Here is a 14,434-nt window from a genome sequence, read left to right on the forward strand (position 1 = left end):
GGCAGGTCCTCTGATAGTTGTGCGAACGTAGAATGGGTGTCATGTAAGTATCTTGCTACCCGTAACCCAGTAAAGAAATTGGATCAGTGCTTCCTAGGACCATTCCCAATGGAAGCTATTATCAACCTGATTTCCAGCTCAAATTACTTCCATTTTCATCCTGTATTTCATCATTCCTTGCTGGATCCTGCTCCCTCCCAGTCCTCATTATTCCTCCACACCAACCCCACCACCTATTGTGCTTGAAGGGAAAGGTGAATAATAGGTAACCCACATTCTGTACATTTGGCTCCATCAGAGCTGTCTCTAGCATCTGATGGGTTGGAAAGGTTATGGATCAGAGGAGCATTCCTGGGAAGATGTCAGTGATGTTCTTCCTCCCTGCCTCACATGCCTGTTTCATTGATGGTATCCAAAGATGTCCAGGGCTTAGTCTACAGGGAGGGGAGGATAAGGTCAGCTTAGATTTGGAAAATGAAGAGGCTTATCAGTCTGAAGTGATTCAACTGGAAGAGTTGCAAGCAGAAAAGGCAGTGTTGCATAGCAACCAAGAGAGGCAGTTATCTCTGGCCTCAGAAGAGGTAGCAAAGGCCTGCTGGGAGGAGAGGAGGGTTGAACAAAGTACCCAATCCTGCCTTGTCAAAGGAACAAATCCAGGTCATGCCAGCACTATAGAAGGGGAATCATATGCCTCATAGATTTGTTGGTGACAACTCTCCATTTATCTCATCATGTTCCTCAACTCCTTAGCTGCCCTCAATTCGAACTGTTTGCCATTAGAGTTCTGTTTGAAAACCTATTTAATAAAAATATAAGACTTTCCTGTCTCTAATTTCTTTGGGTCAGGACAGCTTCCTCTAAAGACCACCTGAAAGCTATAGTTGGTGCAGAATCTATCAGTGGGTAGTTATGGGCACACCTTTGCTTACCCATGTAATGTAAGCTACAGTGGCTGTCTAATAGCTTCCAGGTGTAATTTAAGGTGCTGATTATACTTAAAAAGTCCTATTGGGCAAAGGATTGGGTTATTTTTTGTGATTACCTCTTCCTAAAGACATCTGCTTGTCCCTTTCATTTTAATAGAGTGGGCATGCTTTGGGTCTCTTCAGTAAAACAGTGCCACATGTTAAGAGCCAAATCTTTCCCATTTTTCAGTTGGCTCTGTTTAGAAATGGCTTAAAAATATGACTACCCAGAGTGTTGGGGCCTGAGTAAGTTTCCATCAGGAAATTTATTTATTAAACTTATTTGCCACCCATCTCGTAACAAAATGACTCTGAAATAGTATGAATATGAATCAGCTTGCCTGTCATTAATTTTATTGTTTATTGTTGTTTGGGTGAGTTGTAAGCCACTTTGAGTCATATTGTTCAAGTTGAACCAGCAGCCATATACATTCTGTAAATAAATAAATACTGAGTTCTTATCCATTTTACATGGTCTAAAGATATTTGCTAGGATAAATCACAAACATATTCATCTGAACTCCTAGGTAACTAGAATGTTAGTTGTAGATAATATAATAATAATAATAATAATAGTAAAGTTGGAAGGGACCTTGAAGGTCATCTAGTCCAACCCCCTGCTCAGGCAGGAAACCCTATACCATTTCGGACAAATGGCTGTCCAGTCTCTTCTTAAAAACTTCCAGTGTTGGAGCATTCACCGCTTCTGGAGGCAGGTTGTTCCACTGGTTAATNCAAGGCATTGTAAAGTGGTATTAACACTTCACGTGATCTTGATTCTATCCCTCTGTTAATGCAGCCTAGCACTGTGTTGGCCTTTTTGGCAGCTGCAGCACACTGCTGGCTCATATTTAGGTGATTGTCCACTAGGACTCCGAGGTCCCTCTCACAGTTACTACTATTGAGCAAGGTGCCACCTATGCTGTACTTGTGCTGTCTTCCACTGGTTTAATACAGTTTAGTTACAACATTCTTTCTACATTTATGTTTTTACGTTGCTCAAACTTACATGAAATCTAAACCCTGTATATATATTGTGTTTCCCTGAAAATAAGACCCGGTCTTATTTTATTTTATTTTTTTGCCTCCAAAAGAGGCATTAGGTCTTATTTGGTGGGGGGGTCTTACCTCGTGGTGGCGGCACTCACAGACCCACCCAGCTGGCCCACTTCTTCTGTGGCTGAAGGAAATACCTCTGCAGCTGAGAATGGAGCTCCGGCTTGCATTTCACCATCAGAGGCCTTTCCGGAAGGCCTCTGCAGCCAAGAACTGAGCTATGGATTCAATCCATAGCTCAATTCTCGGCTGCAGAGGCCTTCCAGAAAGGCCTTTGACGGCGAAATGCAGGCTGGGGGACACTGCAGAAGAAGTGGGCTGGCGAGGAGAGGCAGGCTGCAATGGAAAGTGGGTGTTGGGACGTGTGGGGCAGCTCCACCCTCCCCACCTCCGCCCTAGCTTGATTTTTAGGGTACACCTCACCCCAAATCTAGGGCTTATATTAGGCCCACCCCCAAATATCAAGCTAGGGCTTATTTTTGGGGTAGGTCTTACTTTTGGGTTAACACGGTATATAGGTTGGTTTATTGCAGCTTGAGACATTTAACGGTGACTGGTTGTGAACAGATGTTTCAACAAGCAGGGAAATACTCCTTTTAACCTTATTACAAAGAATTAAAAGGTTTTAGACAATTTGTGAGCAAATAAACATAAGTGCATATCAAGGTTTATTTGTCATTGTTTCTCTTTAATTATGTTTGCCAAAGTGAGTGTCATTCAGTGCTGCTTGGTCACCACAAGGAGATTGCTTTTTAAATTTCTTTTGTTGATCTCTAGGTTAATAGTATTTTGCAGAGTAGATAGACTTGGTTAAGACAATTTAAATGCAGTCTATTAAATGTGAAAATATTAAACTCTTGTTCAGAAATAAATGGAGTTTAGCACCACATTGTTATAGATTGCAAAAGTTTAAAGACTTCAAGTTGAGGGGTCCTTGGTACTTTCTGAGCTTGTTCGTTTTTTTGCAGACACATCATCAGTGCTTTGAATTGGAACTCATACTTGGGGTCACTAATAAATAAAATAATGGTTTAAATATAAATGTCCTTACCCTGTGCTCCCTCCCTGTAATATTTAATGGTTTCAGTCTTCTGGAAGTATAGTAAAACAGAGATTTCCAGAACTTAGTTTAAAAGACCTTAGAAACAATTCACAGAATTTCATTTTGGTCTTAGACAATGGATGGACAAAATCTGTTTAGAAATAAAATACAAAATAAAATTACCATTGTTAATAAAGCAGTTTAAATGACATAATTTTATTTCAGTATTGTGTAATTATATTAATGAAAATGATGTAATTAATAAGTTTTTTAAAGCTCTGCACCAAGCAAAGCTGAATAGTGTTTATGAACTAATCATCTATTACATTCAAATTATTTAAAACTGGGAGTGTAATTTATAATTGCCCAAGGAAAGTATAATTATTCCCCTTCCCCCTTGCAGTCTGGTAACTCATATGGTACAGGTAATTGATTTTTTACTCTTGGAAGACCTGAAGAGCCAGATTGGAGACAGATCATCTTGGAAGAAGTCTAGCTATGTGCTCACTAAGAGCACGTAATCAATCAACTCCACATGTTTCTTTGAAGGGCAGAATATTAGCATTCATTCAGAGCTGAGTCCTTGTAAGCCAATATTTCAAACTGTGGTGAATGTTTATAGCTAAGTTATAAATTGCTGGAAAAATAATGCCTTTTTATAAGTAGCTGTGACAGAATTTTTAACTACTGATCCGTGAACACAACATCACTGCATTCCAGATTATTGTAGCTGTAGCAGTGGGACTCTAGGTCATAAGAAGAATCAATCATTTCAGTTATTTAGTCTTTCAACCTCACTTTTGAATCAAACTTTCACTTATTTGTATGGCATTTTTTCAAATTTAATTTTATCTATCAATACGTCCACTAAATTACCTAATTAACAAATGCATTCTCTAACTGCTATGAATATAAAAAACCTATTATGTATGTGTATGTTTCTTTTTACAATGGAAAGATGTAGATTTAAGATAATGTGTTTATCTTTTAACTGTACAAGTAGAGCAATATTTGAAGGGTTTTTTTTAAACAAAGTAAATATCCAATTACCGTTGAAGCAAAGATTTAAATATTTCATGTCAGGGGACACTCTTGCTGTGAAAAGTGTCATTTCTGTCTCCCCCCCCCCCTTTTTTTTAAATTCCTAGATCTTCCTTTTTGAAATCCACTTTCCATCCACATTTCTAATATTGCCAGAATGACCCCTTTCCCTAGTCACTATACCACCAAGTATAATGTTTATATGCTTCTGTAACATGAGTAATAAGGGGAATCTAGCAATACAAGCAAATGTATATTTTCTGTGCATCACACTATAGTATAATGGTTAATGTATTGGACTTTGATCAAGGAGATCCAGGTTCAAATCCACTTTTAGCCATGGAAAATTACTGGGTAACTTTGGGCCAGTCACGTTCAGACTAATCCATCTCACAAGATTGTTGTGGAGATGAAATGAAGTGCAATCCCCATGGAAGCCCTCTTGAACTTTTGAAAAACAGGATGTAGACTATCAAGTAAATACAATACCTGTTACAATGGTAACTTCTTGTAAATTCCAACTTGACATACTTTCTGGCTTTTCTTTCCTCAACTAAGTTACTTAGAGTGCAAATTTATCTTTGTACTGTGTTCCAAAGTAAGTACAAATGAGTTCATTGGTTCTTACTTCCAGGAAGTGAAATATTGCCTTAGTATCTGGAAACCTTTATACTGAATACATATACAGTGATTATTAGAAAGCACAAAAACATGTTTTTTTATGTTCAACATTATTCTAAAAGCATAACTTTAGTAATCCCTGCAAGTTCATCAGAGTTTTCTGTGAATATATATTGGATTTGGTGGAACCTGGATCCTGAGGCAAAGTAAGCTAAATTGGAAAATTTTAATTCTGCTCGAAGGTGAAGTAAAAAAATCTGAATTCATTCAGTGACTTAACAAAGTTTCATTCTGATTTGTTTTCAAGAAGACCTGTAAAAAGTGCTAAAGGTGAAAAAAGTGGGAGGTACATTTCTTCATGCACTTAACATTAAAGTAGGGAAGATGGAGGGGGGAATCATAATCAGGATGCTCCCTCTGCTTGAGAAGATTTTTACACTTCTCAAACTTTTAAACATTTAAATTTGAGATTTTTAAACAGTCTTACAGGTCCTTTGTACATCGCAGATGACAATCATTTTGTTTTCTAGAAGCGTTATATGAATTATTCATTTAAAATGTATGTGAAATTACCATTCATTTTAAGAATAAGATACTGCCGAATAAATATATGTGGACACAGGCAAGGACAAGACTTTCTTGGTTTCAGTCATTCATTTTAAATAATTGATACCTATGTTAAAACACTTTTTAGAGGAAAGGTAGAATTTAAATAAATAGGGCCTAGGAATATACTAATAAATGTAGAAGATTGGGCTTTGATTTAGATATACTCATTGTTTATCTACAAAGAATTTTGTATTTAAAATGAAAACAATACTCAATTTGTTGAATTCCAATCAGATCTACAATAAATAAAAATTGATATTTAATGAGTTGTGGACTAATGTTATTGTGGATTTTTTATGAGATAGTTTTTTGGGGGATGTTATAAATTATATCAATTAGTACAACTGTATAGTCCTTAGCAACTACTATCAAAACAGTTGATATTTCAGCTGAATATAGGTAGCTTTAACATTGTATGTGGCTTTGTGGATTATTATGCTTGTATCAACCATCTTAAAAGGAGAACATGGAAGAAAAGTGTTAACTGTTTATTTCTCCTTCATATAGAAATTCTCTAAAATATGCTTCCAGATTTCCTCGTAAACAATGAATGTTAGTTAATCAGACATGAGTTCTTTGAGATGTGTACTATATGGATGGATGTTTAGCATGAGATTTATGGAAACAGAAACCGGTTTGCAGTTACCACCAATTAACATTTCACTTCCGATTTGCAGGAATTGGGTAGCCTTGGTGCATTAGGTACAACTTCTGCGCTATGGGAAAAAGAAACAAGAGGACAGCAGATAGTTCGTCCTCTGAAGAGGAGGAGGAATATGTTGTGGAGAAGGTTCTAGACAGGCGTGTTGTGAAGGGTCAAGTGGAGTATCTTCTCAAGTGGAAAGGATTCTCTGAGTAAGTCCAACTTTCCTTCTGACGTGGGCTTTGATCTTTCTTGGTAACAGAGCTCCAGGCAGTGTTTCAAATTAAAAATCCATTGCCGTTTTTCAAGCTTTCCCTTAAAGGAGGAAGGTAAACCCCACAGGTGGGAGCTTGCTTTGCTCACTCCAAATAAGAGTGGCGTGCATCCATTTAAACAAGTGGGTCATGAGGCAAAGCCTGGGACATTAAAATGTGTTTTGGAAATACTGGCATCTGCGTTCCCTCTCTCACTTCACAGAGTTGGTAGTTCCACTTGAGTTATTCACCAGCACAGTTGCTTAAAAGGCTGCATGGAGAAAAAAAAAGTTAATTCCCTCCACTCCACACTATAATATATTAATTCTGCAATAATTAATTCTGTGATCTTAGCTTCCCCATTGTGGACTGGACCTTTGCCCCACTTGGCTAATAAAAGCAGTCAAAAAGGGGACTTAGAAGTAGGATCCAGGCTGTAATCAATAACTCTTTTGAGAGAAGGGGAAATCCTAGAAGCCCATAAAGAAGAACTTCCTTAAGAGACAAGTTTAGATAACAGCAAAATTAGACAAACATCATCTTTCTTTTTTGATTAAGTGGTGGTGCTGCACTTGCAGAAGGCTTTGGAGGGTAGATTATCTTAACCCTTGGTAGTTTGGGTTCAGACCTGGGCATTGGATGGAAGCAAGTTGGTCACTCTTACGGCTGTCCTACAGTGAGTTTTGGATGTGACCATCCTTAGTAGCCTTTGATACCGTCGATCACGGTCCTTCTGGATTGCCTGCAAGGGGTGAGAGTTGGAGGCATGATGTTGTAATGGTTCCACTCCTACCCGAGGTGTCCAGATGTTGACTGGAGGGAAAGAGGTCAGACTTCTAGGCAATTCTGTATGGGGTCCCTAGTTGAGTCCTTTCCCCTATTCAACATCTATATGAAACCACTGGGAGAGATTATCTGTTGGTTTGGAGCAAAGGATCATCTATAAGTGATTGTAGTTCTCTACCCTAGGCATACTAGGAGAAAGATCGAAGTCATGACCTGATGTCTGGAGGCAGTCACAGTCTGGAGAAAAACAAGCTCCAGTACAACCCAAACAAGACAGAGTAGTTACTGTTTCAGAGAATGTCTGATTCCAGGATTGCACCATCTTTGTGCTAAGTGCAATTTTTGGGCCAAGCACACGATTGCAATCAGTTTGTGTTTGTGAATGGCTACTGGTCAAAGACCAGGCGAAGACCATGACCAAGAAGGGCTTTTGCACAGTTTCAGTTGGTTCATCAGTGCAGCTTCCTTGGAACACAGTGCACTGAAGATGATTTCATGCCCTTCTCATCTCCAAATAAGATTACTATGACCTGTTGTACTCGGGGCTGCCCTTGAGGACTGTGTGGAAGCTTCACACAACATGGATGCCGAGTCAGTCACAAAACTGCCTCTATGGCAGGAGCTGCACTGGTTACCAGTAAGTTTCCAAGTGCAATTCAAAACTGATAATTACCTACAAAGCCTTATAATAGCTCAAAACTGGGCATCTTAGGTAGTACCTTTTCCCAACTGTTTCTATCCTCCTACCCAAACAATAAAGAAATGCTTGCTAGGCGTTCCCAACCTATCAGGAAGTACTGCAGGGAGAGGGCCTAGTGATGGGTGTTCTCTGTAGCAGCTCCTTCCTTTAGCATACCTTGCCCCTTTCAGAAGCAGGCAGAGGCATGGCTCTTTTGACAGGCCTTAGGGATTAAGTTTTATCATGGCATCATATTCAATAAATTTAACATTGTTTTAAACATCAAATTAAATTGAGATTTAATTGAATTGCCATTTTAATTAATTATATCTCTATTGCACCATGTGGAAATTTTGTAAGCTCCTGGAACGCTATAAATAAATAATTCAGGCACAGAATTTTGGTATTGGGTGTTAAACGGCATCTTAGATATTTCCGTTTTCACTTTTTTAAAGGACCTTTCTAGCTATAGCGATTAAAGTAAGTTGAAAACTGCAAGATAATGCCTGACAATCTGTGAAGCCAAGATGGGCCAAGCAGAATTTCCAGGATTATGTAATGGGACTTAAAAGAATAGGTAACTGCCCAGTTGAATGTATCAGAGCAAGATAGGCAGAATAATGGCGGTATTTTAAGCACCCAAGATGAACATTCTCACTTAACTCCAAAATAATTGCTCTCAAAGGATTTTTGTGATTGTATGTATTCATATGTATTTGTATCCTGGTTTATTGACCTGGGTTCTGCCAGGTAGTTTTACAGTTCCAAAAGATCAAACTAGGTTATCTGTTTATAGAATCATAATGTACAAGATTCAGATTTGAGGATGAGATATTTAAATGGATGCACACTACTTATTATAGGAAGGCAAATCCATCAAGCCAATATTGAGATATTGACCTACTGTGCAGCAACTGAAGCAGCAGGTCCCTCTGATATCACAGCAAAAAAGGAGAAACTACCTATATTTGGTTGGGGGGGGGAGAGTGCAATATTTCAGTTAATCAGACATACTGAGGTCTTACTCTGTTATCGAGGTAAAAAAGCTGTTGCTTATTAATCCTCCCAGACTTGCTGGGACTTGGGTGGCATATAAGTTTAATTGTTTTTATTATTCTGAAGATGCTTTTATATATATGGTATTTTGCTATGATCTTTATTTAGCATATGTGATCTATATATTGGACACAAATTAGCCTAATTAACCTGTGAGATTTTTTTTCCTTTACCCTATCATGTCTTTTTTCTTTGAGTGGATTTCTTTAATTTCTTCTAGCCTGGATAAGGTGTTTCTTTGAGCCTCAAACATTAGTTTGCTGCCACAAGGTTTTAATTGGCTTTAATAAAGGATTATTATAATGTTATATATTAGTATTTATTTAATATCTTAATTACTATCTTAAGAAACCTAATGTGTAAGATAAGGCTGTCTTCTAACAAATACTTTGCATTTTAAATGTCATGCTGGTCTGGTGTACAGGAAATCCACCTAATATTTGGGAAAATGCCCTTTGCCTGGATATGTTCCATTTGTGAAACTCATTCTTAGAATATGCATTTCTATAATAAGATGTTTTTTATATCAAAGTATCAAAACTGATTTGTAAATAACAGCCTTATGCAGGAATGAGATGGTAGAGAAATAGAACAAATTTCTTAAGCGCCTTAATACATATTTTTGAAGCAAAGACAAACTCTACAATTAGAATTCATCCTTTATATATATATGTACATAATTTTTTTATTAGAAGTTTAAAAGAACATAAAATTAACTTTTAAAATATTCTGAATTAGTGTACAGGTTGTCTTTGACTTGCAACCATTTGCTTAGCAACCATTCAAAGTTAACAACAGCATTGCAAAAAGTGACCTACAACCAATTCTTGCACTTACGACTGTTAAACATCATCCAAATAGTTATACGATCTAAATTCAGGTGCTTGGAAACCAGCATGTATTTAGGATGGTTGCATTGCCTTGGGGCCATGTTGATTAGCATCTGCAACCTTCCCAGCTGGCTTTCAACAAGCAAAATCAATAGGGGAAGCTGGATGAGCTTAATGACCAAGATTCACTTAACTATAGTAATTTGCTTAACACCATGTAAAAATGGTTGTAAAATCAGGTGGGGCTCATTTTATTTAGCAATGGAAATTCTGGTCTAACTGTAGTGTTGAGGATTACCTGTATTATTTGTATCCAATTTTTTTTAGCTTTTTTACACATCCACCGGGCATGATAAAATATTCCTTCATGTTATTCACATTTCCAACAAAGATTTGAAGTGTATATATATATACTCAAGACAATTTCTCCAGTCACAAATATCAATGATACATCATTTATAAAAAGTCCCTTTAAGATTAGAACATAATGTAAATTTTAACGCTTTCAACCACATATTTTCCCATTGGTCTATCTATATATTATAGTTAACATTTTAGCCTATTTTATTATTATATTTTTTCTTGTTCTGTCTCGTATTCCATGTGCGTGGAATTCTCAATTCGATAGTATGAGTTTTATACCAAATCTGGTTTTCAATAAACATGAGAAATAATTGTATTGTTTTGTCATGAACTCCTGGAAAAAAAGGAATTGTTCTTTCATACACTGATTATGAATTATGACTTCTCTCACTTCTCAGTTGATGTTTGTGATCACTGAGTGGGAATGTCTTCAATTTTTCTTCTGTTTGTTATTCTCCTTTCCCCCCCACTGTTGCCCATCTCTTGTTGTGTCAGGGAGCATAATACCTGGGAACCTGAAAAGAACCTTGATTGCCCTGAACTAATTGCTGAGTTTATGAAAAAATACAAAAAAATGAAGGAAGGTGAAAACAAGCCTCGGGAGAAATCAGAGGGCACCAAGCGGAAGTCTAGCCTTGCCAACAACAATGAAGAGATCAAAACCAAAAAGAAGAGAGAGGTGAGTATCCTGCTTGAAGGTCCTTTCCTCATTTTATGACAATTTCTGTTTGGCATTCTTGTATAGGCAGCGCTTTCTGTGTTTTAAAATTTGGACAGAAAACTTCAATTTGGATTTTCAAATAATATCAGGAGTGAAAAAATACCGTTTCAAAATAAAGCCCCTACTTCATTTCTGTTAATTTTTATATGCCTCTTGTGTAAAACTATCTTGTAAAATAGGATGAACTAATTGCCACCACTATATTCTAAAGTAATTGTATTCTAAACACTGTATTTTAAACTAATTGCTGCCACTATTTACTTTACCATTGTAAAGAAAAAAAAACACTAAAGTAATTACAACCTTTAAAATATAATAAAGATTAACAATCAAACAGGGCACTATGTAGAGTAAATTAAGATCTGAAGAAATGCAATTTATCAGTTGAAAGGCTGGCTGAAGCAAGATTCCTAATTGTGACAATAAACAAAGAATGCACGAGGCTAAAGACTTCTGCCTAGATAGGTTCTTCCCTTTTATTATTTTTAGTTTGCTTCAACTTCTTGCAACTTTTGTCTCTTTAGAACAGGCATGTCAAACTGCTGGCCCGCCGGCCAGATGTGTCATGCCAAAACTGCACCCACCCCATTGCCAGCAATGGGGGGGGGGGAAGTCCTGATACGTCGTGGGACGTCAGGTGACATCGCGAGTTTGACATGCCTGCTTTAGAAGGATGAGCTTTGAAAATCTGTAATTTAGGAATCTCTTGAAAAAAGTGTGTAGCCAAATGGTGCTGAAACCTTTGGTGCTGAAATTATAGGATATTCAGAGCAGATGAGATTCATCAGGAATCTGTCTTGGGGTTCTGATGCTACACTGAATTTAGTGCAATGGAGATTTCTCAGTTGCTTTATCTTAGGAAGTGTGCCTTCTCTGTCATGGTACTTGCCGTTTGGAATAGTATCCTTCTGGGGGTTTGGACTTCCTGACCCTGCAATATTCTTTAAATATATGGCTTTTTTCACAAGCTATGGGACAGATTGATGGTGTGCCCATGTGATGCTTACTGTTGGTTTTGGTTGTGATGTTTCCACCTATTATGTTTTCTCATGTTGTTTTTAAGCGTTGTACTGGTTGTACTGGTTTTAATTGTACATGTACATGCATGTAAACTTTCAGTTGAGTAGGCCTTACCAATTGTAATGATAACCTAAATATACATTATATTTATGCATTCATTTATTCAAGTTATATGGTCACCCACTTGCCAGATTATCAAAACACATCTTTACAGGACACTGTGAATCTGGGAAAATTGTATAAACGAGGATCTTATGAGTGGCATTTTATGTCTTGCCATTCCCCCTCTGGAAGAGAAAAATCGTCTGTAATTCTATGTTTGTTACTTTTTTTATAGTCCTACTTGGGGAAAAAATGCCCTGCCCTTTATGGCTGTGCTTGTATAAAATTATGACTAAGTCACTAGAGATTCAAATGTGCACTCTACTGTTATCCCTTGATGAAATCTTGAGGGGTAATAAGGTCACACATTTCATATCCTGCAGATTATTATTAGTGTATTTGGATTGCAGTTTTATAAACCATTATGATTTTCCTTAAAATGTGGGAAGTAAATCTGTCCATTGTGAAATGAGTGATTTGTTTCCTGCCAGAGCTACTTCAGTTCTCTAACATTTTAGGTTGCCATGGTTCCCTGTTCAAGATGGTGCCTCTGTTTTTTTAGAGCAAGTTGATTAGAACAATGCATAGCAGGGATTCATAGAGGCCTAATTTCCTGTTAAGTGCAGAAATCCAAATGAAAACAAATGCCTTTTTAGCTTCTGCTTCAAAACATCCAGTGAATGGGAGTCCATAACATCTGGATAGTTGCTTCCATTATCATTTTTGCCTTTAGAGTGTTTTTCCTAACATTTAGTTGAACATTCCATTCAATGACTTTTAACTTAAATTTAGTGTCCTAAGAAGACTCTTGCATGATATTACCGAGTCATGTAGGTGAGATGGGCAGTGCAAAAATTTGATTAATAAATAAATATCATTCCATGTTTTTGAAGTATGCTTTCATTATTCTCACTCAGTCTTCTCAAGGCTAAATGTTCCTGACTTCTTCATGGTATTTAATCATTGTTATTGACCAATAGCAGTTAATATCCTAAATATACATTCAACCCATAAATTAGCCTTCTGAGGAGGCTGTACAACAGCAGAGAGCTACTGGGAATCATAGATTGGCAGTGAAGTTATTGCTGATCAGATGTGTTTCTGAGCACTGTGTTCTTTGTATACATTCTTCCTATGGCCAATATGTGCACTATTTGATATATGGTATTTCTGGAAAAAATGTGCATAGATAGTTGAGCTCACTTTGCTCTGATAATGTCTATTACAAGGCATTTTTTGCTCCTTTTCTTGTAAGTCAGAAATTTAATTAACTGCTATTCTTATGTAGGCATCTTCTCTAGTACTTAGGTGTGATAAAGAAACTTGAACCTGAGGCTAGTTAGCAAAACGTCTTTTCAGTAGCACATTCCTTGCTGTGTTATATCTTATATAAGATAACCTTGGCTTTACCCTAATATTCATGGCTGGCTGAGGAGTTCTGGGAATTGAAGTCCACACATCTTCAGGTTGTTCAGGTTGAGAAACACTGCACTAATCACTCAATCACTGCAGGGCTGAGGGCAATTTAGAGTGAGGTTTTGCCTGGAACAAGAGAAGGAAAAGAAAGATCAAGCTCACTTTGCTATATTTCCCAAACATTCTTATATTGTTCATAATCACTCATTCTTAAAAAGTTTAATTTGAGCCTTAGAGGAGAGGTTTAATTAACTTCAGAATTCTTCTTCCCCCCTCTGTTACTTTTGCCCATTCATTTATCCCATTCATTAACCAGTGGAACAGATTGCCTTCAGATATTGTGGGCACTCCATCACTGGAGATTTTTAAGAAGAGACTAGACAGTCACTTGTCTGAAATGGTATAGGTTCTCCTGCTCGAGCAGGGGGATGGACTAGAAGACCTCCAAGGTCCATTCCAGTTCTATTCTATTCTATTCTATTCTATTCTATCATTGTTCAGTGATAGTGTTCATCCTAAAAAGTACAATGTCCAATCACCCCATTGATGCTCCCCTTAGTAGCCTGAGTAGTTATTTCTGGCTGATCTTGAGAGGGTATGTTATAAAGATGGGAAAGAGGCCACCATCAAATGAACCAATCTAAAATGGACTGGTGCTGCATTGCTTTCCAGTTTACAGTTACCTGCTATTTTTGAGTAGAAAGACGGGTTTGAACCATCTGCTGCTGGCTTAGGGCATTGGGGACTGTAACATCAGAATTGAAAGGAAAAGTAAGTGGTGCAATAATGGACAGATTTGCGTTATTTGCTGTTTTTGAGTAGTTCAATAGACAGGGTGAGCTATCCACTATTATTTTATTACACTGGGATTGCAGAATCAGAGTTGAGAAGGTACAGTAGCTGCTTGCCACAGTTTCTGTTTCTCAAGTTCTCTTATCCCTATTTCCTATTCCCCTCCTGCGCTTGGGTTGGCACCTAGATAGCAGTGTCTGATACTATTTGTAGCTCAGGATTTTTCTCATTTACCAGTGTTTCTTTTCAGAACTTTTTCCTACAACAGAAGGCTACCTCAGTTTTAGTAGAGCAACAGTGGATTTCCCTTAGATGTCATTTTCTGGAAAATTCTTCCCACACATTACCATATCCCCACAAATACACTGATCACTGAAGTATCTAAAAAAAGCAATCGTGAGTTATGGAATTGGAAACTTAGATAGCACAAGAACCAGG

The 14,434-nt window shown here is 37.4% G+C and overlaps 1 protein-coding gene across 1 annotated transcript in view; it reads left to right on the plus strand.

Moving 5' to 3' along the window:
* Positions 1-14,434, plus strand: part of CBX5 (chromobox 5) — a 42,376-nt gene that overhangs the window by 17,217 nt on the left and 10,725 nt on the right. Inside the window, exons 2-3 of the mRNA XM_015818264.1 lie at positions 6,012-6,189; positions 10,441-10,624. Coding sequence (XP_015673750.1) covers positions 6,053-6,189; positions 10,441-10,624 — 321 coding nt within the window. The 5' untranslated portion in view covers positions 6,012-6,052. The remainder of the gene's footprint in view (positions 1-6,011; positions 6,190-10,440; positions 10,625-14,434) is intronic.

The sequence above is a fragment of the Protobothrops mucrosquamatus genome, unplaced genomic scaffold, assembly GCF_001527695.2.
Source record: "Protobothrops mucrosquamatus isolate PMUCROS unplaced genomic scaffold, P.Mucros_1.0 scaffold710, whole genome shotgun sequence".
In the NCBI taxonomy this organism is placed as follows: domain Eukaryota; kingdom Metazoa; phylum Chordata; class Lepidosauria; order Squamata; family Viperidae; genus Protobothrops; species Protobothrops mucrosquamatus.